An 18,665-nucleotide genomic window follows, 5' to 3' on the forward strand; every position below is an offset into this window, starting at 1 on the left:
CTCGCTGGTTCTGCAGGTACTGACAAGGCAGTATGTGGTGAAGACCCCAAGACGTTGGAGGCGCGCTGCCTGAGTTCAAATCCTAGTTCTGTCCTTTCCAGCTGTGAGCTTAGACAAGTTACTTAACCTTTCTCTACCTCAGTTTCCTTACCTCCAAGAGGAGGATAACTGTATCCACTTCTCAGGGTCGTCATGAGCACTAGTTGAGTTGATATGTATAAAGCATTTAGAAGAGTGCCTGGCTCATGACAGTGCTCTGTTAAAGGTTAGCTTTTATTTTCATTATTGAATAAGGGGCACAGAAAGGGAGTTTCGGGTGGAGACAATCACTTAAGCAAAAGCAGGTTTTTAGGAGAGAAAAGGCCAAGCATTCCATTTTGGACTGGATTTAGTGGGTCAGATAGAACCACTGAAGTGTTCTGAGCAGAATGTGATCCAAAGTGGTGGTCTGTGAAAGTGCATCTGTTTGCAGGGATGATGAATTGGCCGGGGGAGGGGACTAGAGATAGTGAAGAGCTTCTGGAGGTTGAAATAAGGATGAAAGGATCCAGAATATACCACTGTGAAGAGGTTTTTATCTGGACTCCTCTTATCGGGCTAAAAGCAGAGCCTCCCCAAAGAATTCAACTCATAAATACCCTCCTCAGGAGTTTGAAACCAGGACACCACTGGGATAAGGAATCACCTAATTGTCATAACACTATCTATCTCCCACTTATTCTCCTATGGGCTCATTTAGCTTTCCTAAAAGTCATTTGCTTTCTGGTAAGTGCCCTTTCTCTCTCTCCCCTTCCCCCATTAAGATGACATATAAGCCCCAAATTCTAACCACCTCTTTGAGACATTTTTCTGGGAACTCCCTTGGATGTGAATAAAAATCTGTCTTTTCTCTTGTTAATCTGTCTTTTGTCAGTTTAATTCACGTGTCCCCATATCACAACCTAAGAGGGTAGAGGAAAAGTTCTTCTCTGACAAGGATCTGATCGATGCTAAAGGCAGTGGTAAAACAAAGAAAGCCTGGGCTGGCCCCGTGGCTTAGTGGTTAAGTGCACACGCTCCCCTGCTGGCGGTCCGAGTTCAGATCCCGGGCGCACACTGACGCGCTGCTTCTCCAGCCATGCTGAGGCTGCGTCCCACATACAGCAACTAGAAGGAAGAGCAGCTGTGACATACAACTATCTACTGGGGCTTTGGGGGAAAAAATAAATAAAATTATAAAATAAAGAAAACCTTTTGTTTAAAATAAATGAAAATGGGCCGGCTGGTGACGTAGTGGTTAAGTGCGCGTGCTCCACTTTGGCGGCCCAGGGTTCACAGGTTCGGATCCCGGATGCAGACCTACACACTGCTCATCAAGCCATGTTGTGGCGGCATCCCACATACAAAATAGAGGAAGACATAAAGTAGAGGAAGATGGGCATGGATGTTAGCCCAGGGCCAGTCTTCCTCAGCAAAAAGAGGAGGATTGGCAGCTCAGGGCTGATCTTCCTGACACACACACAAAAAAGTTAGGTATTGTAGTAACAGTAGGAACAGAAAATACACTCGAAATGGGTTGGGACCGGCCCAGTGGCATAGCAGTTAAGTTCATGCACTCTACTTTGGTTGCCCACCGTTTGCTGGTTTGGATCCCAGGTGCGGACCTATGCACCACTCATCAAGCCATGCTGTGGCAGGCATCTCACATACAAAGTAGAGGCATAGATGTTAGCCCAGGGCAAATCTGGGCTAAAAAAAGGGGAGGATTGGCAACAGATGTTAGCTCAAGGTTAATCTTCCTCACTGAAATAAATAAATACAATAAAAGTGGGCTATCCTTACTTTAAAAAAAAAAAAAAACGGGGATACTGGCACAGATGTTAGTCCAGGGACAATCTTCCTCAGCAAAAAAAAAAAATAAAGAATAAGAATTTAGGGGTCAATTACGGAAAATGGAATGCAACCACTCCTTTTATCACATGTGACTTTAGAAGATAAGAACCCTTAATTTGCTGAGGTCTTTACTGGGAATTCTGTTTCTGTAAAACACCCATTGATAATTATTGGATGTCATTAGCCTTGCTAGTTCTGAGTTGAGGCAAACAGCCCCCAGCCTGCTTAGGTAACTTAGCTGCTGTCCTTCAAGTTCCTCGTAATGGGCTCCTTGTTGGCTGACTTCAAGTCAGTGTAACACATTTTACATGAAAACAGACCTCTGTGTGTGTCTTGAACATCCCCCGATGGTTCATTGCAGAGAAGCAGCTCTCTAATGTAGCTCTTGTGGGTACTGGTTGTGATGGATGTTTAATAGCATATTACCAGGGAGTCTCCCAGCTGTACTTCAGTGTTTTAACAAAGCTGCCCCGAGCAAACTGAGGAAGGGGCTACCAGAATTCAATCCCTATAAACTAAAGTTCCATAAGTGGAAATACCGGATTCTAAGGACATAGGGTACCTAAAAGCCCATTTGAATGATTTTTTAGGCTGGGAGCAGCCTGAGAATGCTTCCTTGTTTTCAGACACAGCCCTTTTTATAGCCTTACAGGCCCTAGGCACTTCAAAATCCTATCACACGTATTAAAATGCACCCAATGTTCCATGTGGGATATATTTTTTTGCTGTAAAAAATTTTACAGGATCTTTATGACATTGCTTTTGAGATTATGCTTGTTGTTTTGTGGTATCTGAGCCTATAGAGCCCAATAAATAAAATGCGGTGTCATAATGCTTCGGAATAAGGGATTCTCAGCTCTGGAAACCCTCTTACCATCTTCTGTGAACCCCACACCAGTATACTGCCCTTAGACTTGGGCTAGTAGGGCCCCAGCCCTGGGCCCTACACTTTAAAGTCCCCACTGGCCTCTGCCATGTCCCTCCCCATGGGCAAGAAATGTGCCAGGCCTAGGGGACTTGCCCACCCCAAATCCTCATCCTCCCCCCAGACCACACTCTGGATTCTGGGACCCTGGAATTCCCTGCCCAGCTATCCGTGAGCCTGCTTCCCAGGCTATGGGGGCCTCTTCACGGTCTGCCCCTGGAAGGTACACCATGCTCAGTGTATGCATTCCTAGCCCTAGGGGGGCCGTGTGGTAGTTTCTTTGGATGTGTGGACAGAGCCTAGATGTGCACAGCCAGGCTGGGGTGTCCACAAGTGTGAGTGCAGGATGGAGACATTAGTGAGAAGAAAAAGGGGTCAGGCTGGAGGTGTGGGGCTGGTCCCCCCCGTAGTGCCATGTCCAGTATGGAGCTCTGAGGTGAAGCCTGAGAATTCTCAGTTCAAACCTGGTATATTTTTCAAGGTTAGAGGATAGAAAATATTTAACAGTTTATTAGTTTGATTTATACTTTGAAATATTTAGACATATGGTGTGAGAGCCTCCACTTGTATTTTTTGCCCCAATCCCCACAAATCTTAGGGATGGGCCTTTCCCACACAAAGCTTTACACCCATTTCACTAAATGTTTAACACCTCGAAATGACCTTAAAATTTTTTTTTCCGCAAATGAACTTGTGTCCACACGTAACTGAAGAAAAATTGTCTATTGACAAAGCCTGGGATGGGATACACACAATGCAAAGAGTGTTACGGTAATTTTTAGATCATTTATTTCCCCTTGAAAAATGTTTTTCCAATTTAAAGATATTTTGGCAGGATTTTATTTGAGGAAGAGATGGAGAGGAAGATACAGGTCCAATTTATTAAGCATTCTCTCTGTGGCAGACGTTGCTAAATCCTTGAGCAGTATCATTTTAATTCCCCAAAATAGACTTCTGAAAAATGGTTCTGTTCTCATCTTACTTTAGAGAGTAGGAAATGGTTGATGGATTTGGGCTGGAGCCCAGAGACCCCGGGAGTGACCAAGAAGGGGCCTGACTGACTGAGAAAGGAGTTAAATGAACAGCTTCCTTCCCCAGCGGCATGGGCTTGGAGCACATCCCGCTTCCCAAGACTTCCAGCAGCTAAATGCTAAAGGGCAGTCATCAGTCAAGAGCTCAGGCCAGCTCAGGAATCTCAAGGAAAAGCAGGACAGCCTCTTAGGGAGCACTCTGGCAAAGTGGGTGGTGGGGGTGGCTGTGAAAATGACGTGAGAGATTATTGACTTGTAGTGAAAGGAGAGACAGGCATGCGAAAGGTCTTGCCCTCAGAAGCATTGTCCTAGGTTTGCATCATGACTTGCAGACAAGATGACTTTTCAGTGTCCCACCAGGATTCAGGTAGGTGAAAATCTGTTTCCATGATCTGAATCTCAAACCCATTCTGTTTTACATATTAACACAATGGGGAGGGGACATGATTTTTTTTTTTAATTTTTATTTATTTATTTTTCCCCCAAAGCCCCAGTAGATAGTTGTATGTCATAGCTGCAAATCCTTCTAGTTGCTGTATGTGGGACACGGCCTCACCATGGCCGGAGAAGCAGTGCGTCCATCGGTGCGAGTCCGGGATCCGAACCCGGGCCACCAGTAGCGGAGCGCGCGCACTTAACCGCTAAGCCACGGGGCCGGCCCGGGGCATGATTTTAATATAGACTGAATTTTCCAGAAATGCATTTAAATAGAGCAAAGACAGAACTTTTACTGGGAACTTTTACTAAGTTCATTTCAAAAATCGTTATCACCAATAGCAACATTGATAGCTATTATATTCACAATGGATGTGTTTAGCACTTATTTTTAAATATCACTAATAAAGAAATTCAACAATATTCAGTCGAATATTGTTTTACGTATCCGAACTTCACTATAGGTAGATGCAGCATCTGTTTACTTCACTATGTCTTTCAGTATTTCCGTACCTGAATATTTTCATACTGAAATACTTTTATTTCATGATAAACTACTTCTCTCTTCCTTCTTCTTTATATAGCAGTTAATCATATTGAGTTTCTGAAATTGTGCGTGTAGGCAGGTTGTGCTGGCTATGTTCTTTTTTTTCCAGAGGAGTAAGTGGGGGCTCCGGAAATACTTATTTGTCAAGGGGGCGTTCCCGACCGAATTGGTCCCGCCCCTCGCCGCAGGCCCCCGCCCCCATAGCCTTCCGCCACACTCAACATGGCGCCGGCGCCGGTCCGCCGAGGCGCCTGAGCAGGTCGCAAGTGCCCCGTTCCACTCCAGTTATGGCGGCCCCCCGACAGGCCGCGGACGGCGGCGCTCTGGAAACACGCGGTCTGGAGCGGATTCTGGAGGCGTTGAAGCTGCTGCTGAGCCCGGGAGGTGAGAGGCCGGATATCGGCGCCGGGCTGCTCCCGGGACTCTCAGGGCCGCCAGTGTTGCAGGGCTGCCCTGCCTCCCGCAGCGTGCGCCCCTCAGGCCCTCCCCAGGACCTCCTCCCTGCGGCCGCTCCGCCCCGCTCTTGGGGGCTTTGGGCATTGTCTGTCTCTTGAGGAGACCGAGGCTCAAGGAGGGATGGGATCCGTTGAATAGTGATAGTAACCAGTGTCTCTTGAGCACTTACCTTGTGCCGGGCACCTGCTAGGCGCCTGGGTACGTGGTTTCACTCCGTCCTCACTGCAGCCCTCGAAGGCGGGGAGGCGCAAACAGCTCAGAGACGGGAGGCGCTCGTGGTGTATAACGTGAGGGCCAGCCTCTTGAGGGCGCGGGGTCCGAAGTGGACACCGATTTGCACAAAATGCCAGGGAGTCCAGAAGAAGGAAGCAGTGACGTTTGAGCTGGGTTTGGGGAGAGTATTTAGGGATTTACAGTCTGTGGGAGGGATTTACAGTCACTTTTAATCTTTTGTAGTGAGTTGAGATCTTCCCAATTTAGAATCTGAAGGGACCTTGGGAGTGGTTTAGCCTGACGCGCCCCTTTAACAGCTGGGGGCACCCTAGGTTCACTGAAGGGAGTCAGGAACCTGCCCAAGATCAGGTGGTCAAATTAGGGGCAGAACACAGACCTAGAACCGAGGTCTAGCGAACCCCCTGCTCAGACCAAGGCAAATTAATTCAGTATGGAGCCTCTGATGTTGTCTGGAGCTTTGAGAAAGGAGAGAAGAAGAAAGATCCTGCTTGCAAATGGAGTGTATATTTTGGAGGAAGGAGTTTGTAGGGTGAGCAAGGTAAGGTCCATAAAGGGCCTGAGGTGATATTCCAAGTCTCAGAATTTTGGGCCTGGCCCAGGTGGCGTAGTGGTTAGGTTCACGTGCTCCGCCTCAGCAGCCCGAGGTTTGCAGGTTCGGATCCCGGGCGCACACTTACACACCGCTTACCAGGCAGTGCTGTGGCAGGTATCCCACGTAAAATAGAGGAAGATAGGCGCAGCTGTTAGCTCATGGCCAATCTTCCTCAGCAAAAAAAAAAAAAAAAAAGGAGGAGGATTGGCAACAGATGTTAGCTCAGGGCTACTCTTCCTCACAAAAACAAAACAAAACAAAACAAAAAAAACCCAAGTCTCAAATTTTGAGATACCCCCGAAACTGCAAAACCTCCGTTATACCGTACCTGGGGGAAGTGAAAGAAGTTATTAATAATAGCAATTGAGTGCCTACTAAGTATCAGTCCCCGTAGTATGCTGTTTACATATATATCATTTCATCCTCACAACAATCCCATGAGATAGGTATTACTTGTATTACGTTTTACAGATGAAGGAACCAAGGCTCAGGTACACTGGAAATTGTCTAATGTCAATCTAGTAAGTGGCAGAGCTAGGATTTGAACTGCGGCGTCTTCCACTGTATTATGGTAACTATACTGCATGGCTCCAGTGAAGAATTAAACTGCAAAATACAGTTTTAACTTGCTAATCGAGAGGTCACTTGTCTAGCAACTGCAGCTATCTAGAACATGACTGAGAACATCATTAAATAAGCAAAAAATCTGGAAGTAATCATCTATCACAAAGCACATATACTTCATTTATAGAAGACCCTCTCTAAATCTCGAAGAGTATGTGGTGGAGTTGCATACATGTAGTCATTTAACTACAAGCATACCTATTTAAAAAGAATAATTTAAGTGGTGTGGTAAAATGATAATATTTTGCACACATAGTCTATTCTATATTTTGTGAATCTGCCTGCTGCTTTATCATGCGAGCTGCTGAGGGAATTAAAAACTACCTGTGCGGGCCGGCCCCGTGGCTTAGCGGTTAAGTGCGCACGCTCCGCTGCTGGCGGCCCGGGTTTGGATCCCGGGTGTGCACCGACGTACCGCTTCTCCGGCCATGCTGAGGCCGCGTCCCACATACAGCAACTAGAAGGATGTACAACTATGACATACAACTGTCTACTGGGGCTTTGGGGAAAAGAAAAAAAAAATTTTAAAAAAGCTTAAAAAAAAAATACCTGTGCATAATGAGTATTCACATGTCCCTGTTGGACAGGGGGTATTGAGGAGACGGGATGAAAGTATTGGTTAAAATTACATCCAGCTTAAACTTTTTTTGATCTGTCTTTAAAATGACTACCTTTGAGGTAATATTTACTGAGAGACAACTGTATGTAGTATTTTATCCTCAGTGCTATTGGAGATACAAAAATATATAACAACTTGTGCTCTCAAGCATGTTGTCCATTTGGGGAGGTGGTGGTACTAGACATATAGACCGAAAGATATTCAACATGGCGGGATAACACTCATGGTGAATAGACGGTACAATCAACTGGATAGAGAAGGAGTTATCCAGGGGTAGGGCTGTGGAAGGCCACATGAGGAAGAGGAATTGAGTCTAGGTGGAAATTACATAGAAAGGAAGGAAGATACCAACAAACTTTCACTTTTGATCCATCAAAAGTTGTGCTGCAGGGGCCGGCCCGGTGGCGCAAGCGGTTAAGTGCGCGCGCTCCGCTGCGGCGGCCCGGGGTTCGCTGGTTCGGATCCCGGGCGCGCACCGATGCACTGCTTGGTAAGCCATGCTGTGGCGGCGTCCCACATAAAGTGGAGGAACATAGCCACAGATGTTAGCCCAGGGCCATCTTCCTCAGCAAAAAAAAAAAGAGGAGGATTGGCGGATGTTAGCTCAGGGCTGATCTCCTCACAAAAAAAAAAAAAAAAAAAAAAAGTTGTGCTGCATTAAGCTTCTTCTCTTCCCTTATCTTCCATTTCTATTCTCAATCATGGGGCAAATAATAATATCTCCACCTACAGCGTTAGGAATTATGTAAGAAGAATTTGAAAGGGGTTTGTCAATTTTAGTGAGTTTTGTTTGTAAAAAATGGGGGCCATCTCAGCAATAGTTTTCCTAAAAAATAACTTTCCATACTAAATATAGATTCACTGAACTCTGTCATTAAATTTGAATTACACGGGGGAGAAGGAGCTGAAAATTCCTATAAGTTGTAAATAATGAAGCTGTATCACATTTATTCTTGCATGCCATCTTGCTTTGCGCTTCGAACTTTTTTGTGTGTGTGTGTGTGAGGAAGATCAGCCCTGAGCTAACATCTGCCAATCCTCCTCTTTTTGCTGAGGAAGACTGGCCCTGGGCTAACATCCGTGCCCATCTTCCTCCACTTTATATGGGACACCACCACAGCATGGCCTGACAGGCGGTGCATCGGTGCATGCCCCAGATCTGCCCCAGGCCGCCAGCAGTGGAGCGCGTGCACTTAACCGCTACGCCACCAGGGCTCTTGCGCTTCGAGCTCAATAAAAAGCACCACACATGGGGCTGTCCCAGTGGCGTAGCGGTTAAGTGCGCGTGCTCCACTTCTGGTGGCCTGGGGTTCGCAGGTTCGGATCCTGGGCCTGGACATACACACCGCTCCTCAAGCCACGCTGTGGCAGGCCTCCCACATAAAGTAGAGGAAGTTGGGCACGGGTGTTAGCCCAGGGCCAATCTTCCTCAGCAAAAAAGGGGATTGGCAACAAGTGTTCCTCACACACACAAAAAAGTACCACACAAACCGTGACGTCTGATTTTAAATGTCACAAAGCGTAGACATTTAAATTGGTGAATGGGAAGAACAGATAGTGCTGTTCATGAGGGCGGCATTTCCCTAAGTGTGATAGGCCTGGCTGTAGGTGGTATGTAGAGAAACATTTGAGGCTGAATAGTGTGCAGTGAGGAGAGCATGGGCTCTGGAGCCAGACTGCCAGTTGAATATGCCCTAGGGCAAGTGGCTTAACCTTAGTTTCCTCATCTGGAAATAAGAATAACAGTATAACACTCTCTACCTCACAGAGTTGTTGTGAGGGTTGAATTAAAGACATAAAGCACTTAGAAAAATGTACTAGCTATTACTAATTTAAGTTTTAAAAAATGATTTAATTTGAAGAAATAATTAAACAAATAAAGCAAATAACAATACAGCTTGTACTCAGGTAAATGGCAAAAATTGTGGAAGCACTATGTGACTGAAATTTGGAAAACATTGTTTTAAGGCAGCAGATCTCAAACTTTTTGGTTTCAGCACTCTTTTACACTCTTAAAAATTGTTGAGGGGGCCAGTGCCATGGCCTAGTCATTAAGTTTGGCATGCTCTGCTTCAGCGGCCCAGGTTCAGTTCCCGGGCACGGACCTATACCAGTTGGCAGTGGCCATGCTGTGGCGGCAACCCACATCCAAAGTAGAGGAAGATTGGCACAGATGTTAGCTCAGGGGGAAACTTCCTCAGCCAAAAAAAAAAAATTGTTGAGGACTTAAAAGAGCTTTATGTGGGTTATATGTATCAATATCTACTATATTAGAAATTAAGACCTTAAGAGAAACCTTTTGAATTTATTTAAAAATAACAATAATAAACCCATTACATGTTAACATAGTGACATTCTTTTTTTTTTTTTGGTGAGGAAGATTGGCCCTGAGCTAACATCTGTGCCCATCTTCCTCTATTTCGTATGCAGGACGACGCCACAGCATGGCTTAATGTGTGGTGCATAGGTCGTGCCTGGGATCCGAACCTGTGAACCCCAGGCCACCAAAGCGGAGCACGTGAACTTAACCACTACGCCACTGGGCCAGCCCCCATGGTGACATTCTTAATGAAAAATATATTTTGCAAAATAAAATAACTTAGCAGGAAGAGTGACATTGTTTTACATTTTTGCAAATTTATTTAATGTCTGGCTTATTAGAAGACAGCTGGATTTTCATATTTGCTTCTCCATTCAATCTGTCAGGATAGGTTGTTTTGATTGAAATAGATGAAGAAAATCTAGACTCATGCAGATATGTAGTTGGAAAAGGGAGGAGAATTCAATCGCCTTTTCAGATAATTGCATATATTCTTCTTTTACACTGTACTAAAACTCAGCAAGAGGTAATTTCTTAAAGGTTAGTTGCAATATGGAATCTGAACTCAATGAACTTTTCATACTTGGTAGACTCATGAGAGAATGAGAGCGTAAAAGGCAAATAATGTCTTAGTATTAATATGAAAATAGTTTTGACCTTGCAGACTCCCTGAGAGAATCTTGGGAAACTCCTTGAAACCTGAGTCCCTGTATCACACATTGAGAACTTCTTTAAGGGAATGCCTTTATTTATTTTCAAGAAGATTTTATTTTTATCACCAGTAGAGGGCAGAGAAGACTGCTTTATTAAGGGGCTCTTGAAAAAATTAGCTAATAGTTTTTGTTTTAAATCTCTTTCTTTGTGTCCCATGTTTGGGTTCAAAGATCAGGAAGTCACTTAAGAGGTTGTTAGTGATGTTAATGGTTAGTGGCAACAAGCTATGAGAGTACTCATTTCCTTTTTAGGTATATATTAGCCAAAGGAACCAGATATTCATGCCAGTGGGTCAGAACACTCGCCCTGGTCAGTCCTAGAGAAGTACTGGAAAATTCTTACTTTTCTGAGTCTCATTATTTTTTTTTTTTCTAATTTTATTTATTTATTTTTTCTTCCCCCAAAGCCCCAGTAGATAGTTGTATGTCATAGCTGCACATCCTTCTAGTTGCTGCATGTGGGACGGGGCCTCAGCATGGCCAGACAAGCGGTGCGTCGGTGCGCGCCCGGGATCCAAACCCAGGCCGCCAGCAGCGGAGCACAGCACTTAACTGCTAAGCCACGAGGCCGGCCCTAATTCTCATTATTTTTAAAGAACAGTGTCATTGTTCCTTTTTCTTTTTATAGAACTAGTTAATGTTCCTTATAGTAAAGCTAGAAAAAATATGGAGCAACTAAAAGAAGAAAATTAAAATGATCTTTAATCCCACTACCCAGAGATTACATTTTGGGAAATATTATTTTTCTTCTTGACACAAATGGTCTCATATACTACCTACTATTTTATAACCTTAAAATAACTTTTTAAGTACAGAAACAATACATATTCACTGTAGAAAATAAATTTAAATATAATTAAGCAAAAAAGAAAAATCACTCATAACCCTACCACCCAGAGACCATCACTGTTAATACTTTGAGGTATAACCTTTGAAACCCTTTTTGTTTGTGTGTGTGTGTATACATATGTAATGCATATATTTTAATACATTTAGGTTCATACTGTTCCTTTATTAATCAATTTTCAGAATAATAAATTAGTGTTTTAGCAATTTCCAAAGGTAGCAAATGAAGCGATTTTTTGTTTGTTTTATTATGAACTAGTAGATTTTTTTGTATATATGATATGTTTCGATTATTATACTCATTATTCTTGATACTCAGAATGTCTCCTTTGTGGCCTTGGGAGCCACTTCAAGTTGGCTCTTGGGCCCTTTGACATGACTATAGTAGTCTTTCATAGCTTCCTTGCTTTCAGACATGACATGATGTCCCAGACTCATCTTATACATTTCTTGCCCCATTCTTGAAAACAGCTCTCTTTAAGGAGAAATGGTATTTGGAGCCCACAATATGGACACTGGGGATATTCATTGCTGCTGAAGTGTCCTTGCTTCCAGACTTTTTCAATGATGAGAGCTAGGAAATATGTGAATTTTCAAAAAACAAACAAATATTTGTTTTTGAAAAACAAATCGAGAGTTCTTACTGATATTCCCAGTTAACATGAAATATTATGGAGTTCAAATCTTTCCTAACATTTCATTATGGAAATTTTCAAGCTTATAGAAAAGTTAAAGGAATTTTACAGTGAAAACCTGTATACCATGACCTAGATTCTTTATCACATGTTTGTCCACCTGGCAGTTCTTCTATACTAATTTTATATTTTTATATTTGTATTTCTTTTACCTGAAAATATTGGTTCCTAATGAAATTAATGTAACTTTGTACTTATTTAATATATATACATATATACACACATACATATAAATGTATAATCACACATTCATATATACTCATAGATGAATATAATATTTTGTTCCTCTTCTTTTTTCTTTTTTTTTGTGAGGAACATCAGCCCTGAGCTAACATCTGATGCTAATCCTCCTCTTTTTTTTGCTGAGGAAGATTGGCTCTGAGCTAACATCCGTGCCCATCTTCCTCTACTTTATATGGGATGCTGCCATAGCGTGGCTTGACAAGCAGTGCGTCCGTGCGTGCCTGGGATCCGAACCTGTGAACCCCTGCCCGCCACAGTGGAGGGCGTGCACTTAACCGCTTGTGCCATCAGGCTGGCCCCAATATTTTTAAATAACAAATTCTACATTACCACCATCAACAAACCAAGTGTTTAAGGGATTTTTGTTTGTTTTTTTTTGTCCTCAGGATGTACAGTCAAAGTTCTTTATTTCAAGTCACTTGAAGTAATTATCTGTGTGGTTATGATGCTAACTTGATATAGAGCAGGAGTCTGCAAATTGTTTTTTTTTTTTGGTGAGGAAGATTGGCACTGAGCTAAAATCCGTTGCCAGTCTTCCTCTTTTTGGTGAGGAAGATTAGCCCTGAGCTACATCTGTGCCCATCTTCCTCTATTTTGTATATGGGATGCCACCACAGCATGGCTTGATGAGCGGTGTGGAGGTCCATGCCCAGGATCCAAACCCGAGAACCCTGGGCCACCAAAGCAGAGCACATGAACTTAACCACTACACCACTGGGCCGGCCCTGCAAACTTTTTCTGTAAAGGGGCAGATAGTAAATATTTTGGGCTCTGTGACCCATACAGTCTCTATAACAACTACTGAACTTGAAAGCAGCCATAGATAATATGTAAATAAGTGGGCATGACTGTCTTCCAATAAAACTTTATTTATAGGAATAGGTGGTGGGCCAGATTTGACCTGCAGGTTGTAGTTTGGCCACCTTGGACATAGAGTATAGAATTATTAGGTTCATTTGTTTGTTTTTGATTTTTAGGAATTATTTTGAATTTTCTTTTTGATTTAAATTTTTTTAACTATGAAAAACATATACAGGGTTTCAAAACTCCCCACTATTTTCTCCTTCTTTCTGTAGATAAACTCATTTTAGTTACATTTTAATTTATTTTTCCACTACTTCTTATTTAAAAATAAAAGCAAATAATATGTCATATTTCCTCCCATCCTTACACAAAAGGTAGCATACTATATACATTCTTCTACACCTTACTTTTTAAATGTACCTAGATCACTAGGTAGTGGTACGTAGAAATCCTCCTCTTTCCCTTTTACAAGTATTGCATTATATGGGTATACCATTGTTTATTCAGTCAGTTCTCTATTAATGGACATTTGGATTATTTCAAATCTTTCATTAATATAAGAAGCACCACAATGAATAGCCTTGTGTACATGTCATTTTGGTTTTTTGCCTGTGTATTTATCTATAGGATGAATCCCTAAAAGTGAGATTGCTGGGCCAAAGGTTAAATGCCTATGTAATTTTGCTAGATATTGCCAAATTTCTCTCCTTAGGGAAGTATCATTTTAGTTCTTACTAGCAATGTATGAGAGAGTGTGTTTCCCCAAAACCTTGCCACAAAATGTGTTATAAAACTTTGGGCTTTTAGCCAATTGATAGATGGGAAGTGCTATTTCAGTATAGTTTTAATTTCCTTTTCTCTTATGAGCAGGGTTGATCATAGTTTCATGTTTAAACATCATTTGCATTTCTTTTTCTGTACACTGTTCATATCTGCTCATATAGTGTTTCATACTCTTTGTTCACTTTAGAATATATTTAATGAACATGTCATTAAATAATGTTCAACATAATTTAATGACTGCAAATATTCCATTATTCGTTCATTCAACAACTACTTATTTTGAACAGCTACTGCGTGGCAGACAGGCCTTGTTCCAGGCAAAGGGAATACAGCAGTGAACGAAACAGAGCAACATCTTTGTCCTCAAGGAGCTTTTAGTCTAGTTGGTGGAGAGACAATAAATAATAAATATTATACATACATATAGTATGTTAGATACAGGTAGACCATAATGTACTCAACCAATCCCCTGTTATTGGACGTGTATTTCTAAATTTACACTATTATAAATAATGCACTGTTGAACACCCTTTTAATTATCATCAATTATATTTTGATCCTTTCTAATTTGTTTCTTAGAAAATATATTAACTTTAGTTTTGAAGTCTGTTGCTGCTTATATTCATTTATATTTTCAACATTTTATTATGGTTTTATAACCATAACTTTCCTTTTTGCATTATATTTTTAGTAGTCATCCTGGAATTACAATATACATCCTTAATTTTTCACAGTCTTCTTAGGATTAATAGTGTACTACTTCACATAACATGGAAGAACCTTGCATCTATAAGGGTCCTTTTATAGCCCCCCTGCTTAGGCTTTATGCTATAGTTTTCATGTTTATTATATCTATAAAAGTTATAAATCCCATAATACAATTTTATAAATTTTGCTTTAGACAATTATATGTATTTAAAAAAATTAAGAGGAAAAAATCAGTCTTTTATATTTACCCACATATTTACCATTTCTTTTTTCTTTTCTTTTCTTTTTTTTTTTGTGAGGAAGATTGGCCCTGAGCTAACACCTGCTAATCCTCCTCTTGTTTTGCTGAGGAAGACTGGCCCCGGGCTAACATCTATGCCCATCTTCCTCCATTTTATGTGGGACGCCGCCACAGCATGGCTTGCCAAGCGGTGCATCAGTGCGCACCCAGGATCTCAACCGGTGAACCCTGGGGCGCCGCAGCGGAGCGTGCGCACCTAACCGCTTGTGCCACTGGGCCAGCCCCTACCATTTCTGATTTGCTTCATTCCTTCCTGAAGATCCAAGTTTCCATCTAGTATTATTTCCCTTCAGCTTGAAGAACTTCCTTTAACATTTCTTTGTAGCGCACATCTGCTGGCAGTCAATTCTTTTAGTTTTCATTGATCTGAAAATGTCTTCATTTTACTTTTTTTTTTTTTTTTGCTGAGGAAGATTAGCCCTGAGCTAACATCTGTGCCAATCTTCCTCTATTTTGTATGTGGGTCGCCACCACAGCATGGCCTGGTGTAGATCCACACCCAGGAACCAAACCTGGGCTGCTGAAGTGGAGTGCACCGAATTTAATCACTATCCCACAGGGCTGGCCCCTTACTTTCATTTTTGAAAGTTATTTTTACTGGATATAGAATTCTGGGTTGATAGCTTTTTGGGGTTTTTTTTTTTTTTTTGGTTAGCACTTTAAAGATATTTTTCTGCTGTCTTGTAGCATTCATTGTTTGTGATGATAAGTTTGAAGTCATTCATAGCATCGATCCCTTGTATGTAAACATGTGTCATATTTTTCCGGCTGCTTTCAAGATTTTCTCTTTATCGCTGGTGTTTAGCAACTGACGAATGCCAATCATTTCCCAGTTTTTGCTCACTTTTTTCACCTTCAGATGTCTTCAGGTAGTTGCTTTTTACATTTTATCCAGAGTTGATAGTTTTTGTCTGTGGGAGAGTTGTTCTTATAGGAGTTTTAAGGAAATCTTTTTTAACTACTCTTTTCATTCATTCTTTTACTCAATCAACTAACAAATATTCGTTTGGTGTTTATATACTGTGCAAAGCGCTACAAGAGAGACATGATGCCTATCCTCATTAAGTTTAAACTCTAGTAGAGAAGAAATAAAATAAACACAAGTTACTTCAATAAACAAAAAATTAAAAGAAAATGAAAAGAAACACAAGTGAAATAATTACTGATTGTGCTAAGTACTATGGAGAAAAGATAGTGGATGCTATCACAGAGTTAACAGTGTGGGGCCAGTTAGACTGGTCAAGAAAGGCCACCTCTGAGCAGATGGTATGTAAATTGAGATTTCCAGATACTTATGACTCAGCATTTCTACTCTTGGGTATATATACATATCAGGAATGTGTGTGCACGTCCACCAATGAAATCTATTTTAAGTATTAAGAAGGTCTTTTTTTCTGATGTATAGAACATAGATTTTTGGGAGAGGAGGAGTGTAAGCAGGGAAACCAGTTAAGAGGCTGTTGCCATAGTTTAGTTTAAAGATGATCATGGCTTAGACAAAGATTGTAGTGGTTAGATGGAGAAAAATGGATGAATTTGAGAACCATTTGGTAAGCAAAACAGACAAGGCTTGATGATGGATTGGATAAGGGAGATGAGGAAAAGAATGGAGATGTAACCAGGTTGGATTGCAGCAGGGGGTGGGAGGTATTGGTGAGAATCAAGAGTTCTATTTTGAATGTGTTGAATTTGAGATGCCTAAGAAACATCCAGGTGGAGATTTCATGTAGCAGTTGGAAATATATCTCTGGAACTTAGAGGGTAGACATGGGCTGGAGATATGAATTTGGGAGTTGTTAGCTTATAGATGGTTTTTAAAGACCTGGGCCTGAATAAGATTATGGAGGAAGAGAATGCAGAGTTCAGGACAAGCCCTGGAGCATTTAGATAACTGGTAGAGGAAAAGGAGCTAGCAGAGGAGACCTCGAAGAGATGGCCTTTAAGGTAGGAGGAAAACCGAGAGAGAGCAGTGTTCCAGAAGCCAAGAGAGGAGAGTGTTTCAAGGAGGGAGTCCTCATGGATGTCCGTTGCTGACAGTGTATAAGAGCTCCTTCACCAGTAGAGGGCAGTAAAGACCATTTTAGGAAAGGTCCGGAAAAATTGAGAATCGCTGTTTTGGAGGGATGTGATTAAATTAATCTCTTTGAACCCTATAGCTATGTTTTGTCATCTGCCTCACTAGAATGTAAGTTCCATGGGGGAAGGACTTTGTTTTGTTCAATGCTTTATACCTCGCACCTAGAACAGTTTGACTGAAAGAATCTCCTGTGGTCCATGTTCAACTGTTAAAATTTCTGTTCTGGCTACAGTTTAAGCCCAGTAAGATGACTAAGACATGGCCTCTGCCCTCAGAACACGAGGGGAATAGAACAAACTAGATGAAGTATAATGTGTTAGGTACACTATTCTTACTACATCCCAAGTGCTATGGGAAGGCAGGAAATGTGGTCCTGAACTCTGCCTGGGCTGGTGTGGCAAAATTGGGGGAGGCTTTCCAGAGGCAATGACATCTGAGCCAGGCCTCAGAGGATGAACCGGAGTAGGCAAGGCATTCCACGCAGAGGGAAGTGCAATTTGTTTTCCATGTATATAACCTCTTTTTTTTCTTCAAAAGGATCAGGCTCAAGTTCACTGCAGATCACAAAACATGATATCTTGTTGGCTACTTTAAAATCTAACCTGTCTGCTTTGGAGGACAAATTGCTGAAGGATCCTCACTGGAAGAAATTGAAACTCCTAAGGGATGAAATTGCTAATAAGGCAGAATGGCCACAAAATTCTGTGGATGTCACCTGGAGTTTTACCTCTCAAACCTTACTGTTGCTGTTGTGCTTGAAGGAAACCATGATCCACCTTGCAGCTGATTTCAATCCGGGTAAACCCAACCCTAGGACTCCAGAAGCTGCTCCTGCTCTGAGCCCAGATACACTTAGTATCTCACAGCAGAAGACTGTCCAGTCAGTCTTGCAGTTTGTAGTCACCTTGGGTGTCTGCCCCTATCTCATGCCTGGTGTTGGAGTCCCTTTGAGATATAGGACGGAGTTCGGGGCCGTTGTTCAAGATGTGGTATGTCTTGATGTTGCCCCGGATGCAACCCGGAGACTGTACACCAGCTGCAGGGTCCTCCTAAATGTTGCTCAGCATGCATCTCTGGGGAGCTTGATTTTCTGCCGCCATTTTGGGGATATTGCTGCAGGCCTGTGCCAACTGGGGTTCTGCCCAACCAAGAGAAAACCACTAAAACCTGAGGAAGAGGTAAACATACATTGAGAGAGAGAGACCATGTGTGTGTGTGTCTGTGTGAGTCTATATGAATATGTGTATATATTTGTGTGTGGTTTTTATAAAAGACAACTCTTAGTTCTTTAGAAACAGGCTGATATAAAGATGTAGAATTCCTACTGAATGCCAAAGCATATCTAGTGAATAAATGAATCTTTTTAGGGGATTGGAGCTTTCATTTGTTAGATGCTAGTCCTTTGCACGCCTGGAGAATCCATTTCACCTGTCCCTTCTTGTCATTTTGTGGAACAGCTATTGCAGGCTATTTCTTTGAGTCTCTGTTTCCTCTTTTATAAAATGTGTATAATAATACCTGCGTCGGAAGGTGGTTGTGAGGATTAAGGATAATGTATTAAAAGTGCCTAGCTCAATCCCCAGTAGTGCTCATCAAAAAGTAATTACTACTAATATTAGTATTGAACTAGTCATCCCTCCTTCATTAAGTTCTTGGGAGGATTAAATGAGATAAGGTAGGTAAAGCACCTGGTACGCAGATAATTCAGTCAATGTTCGTTGTTATTAGTAGGTTAGGGGTATGTGCCTGAGTTTTGCTGACTCTCAGGCAGTAAGGATTTGAGTACCTGGACTATAAAGGTGCCATGGAGGTTACAGAAGCATAAGACATGGTCCTTTTC

The 18,665-nt window shown here is 42.0% G+C and overlaps 1 protein-coding gene across 1 annotated transcript in view; it reads left to right on the forward strand.

Annotated features, from left to right (window-relative positions):
- The first annotated feature begins 5,050 nt into the window (after positions 1-5,050).
- The window catches only part of TANGO6 (transport and golgi organization 6 homolog), a 174,859-nt gene continuing 161,244 nt past the window's right edge, over positions 5,051-18,665 (forward strand). Inside the window, exons 1-2 of the mRNA XM_058528125.1 lie at positions 5,051-5,194; positions 17,363-18,003. Of these exons, the coding sequence (XP_058384108.1) occupies positions 5,098-5,194; positions 17,363-18,003 (738 nt within the window). The 5' untranslated portion in view covers positions 5,051-5,097. The remainder of the gene's footprint in view (positions 5,195-17,362; positions 18,004-18,665) is intronic.

The sequence above is a fragment of the Diceros bicornis genome, chromosome 32 (genome assembly GCF_020826845.1).
Source record: "Diceros bicornis minor isolate mBicDic1 chromosome 32, mDicBic1.mat.cur, whole genome shotgun sequence".
Classification (NCBI taxonomy): domain Eukaryota; kingdom Metazoa; phylum Chordata; class Mammalia; order Perissodactyla; family Rhinocerotidae; genus Diceros; species Diceros bicornis.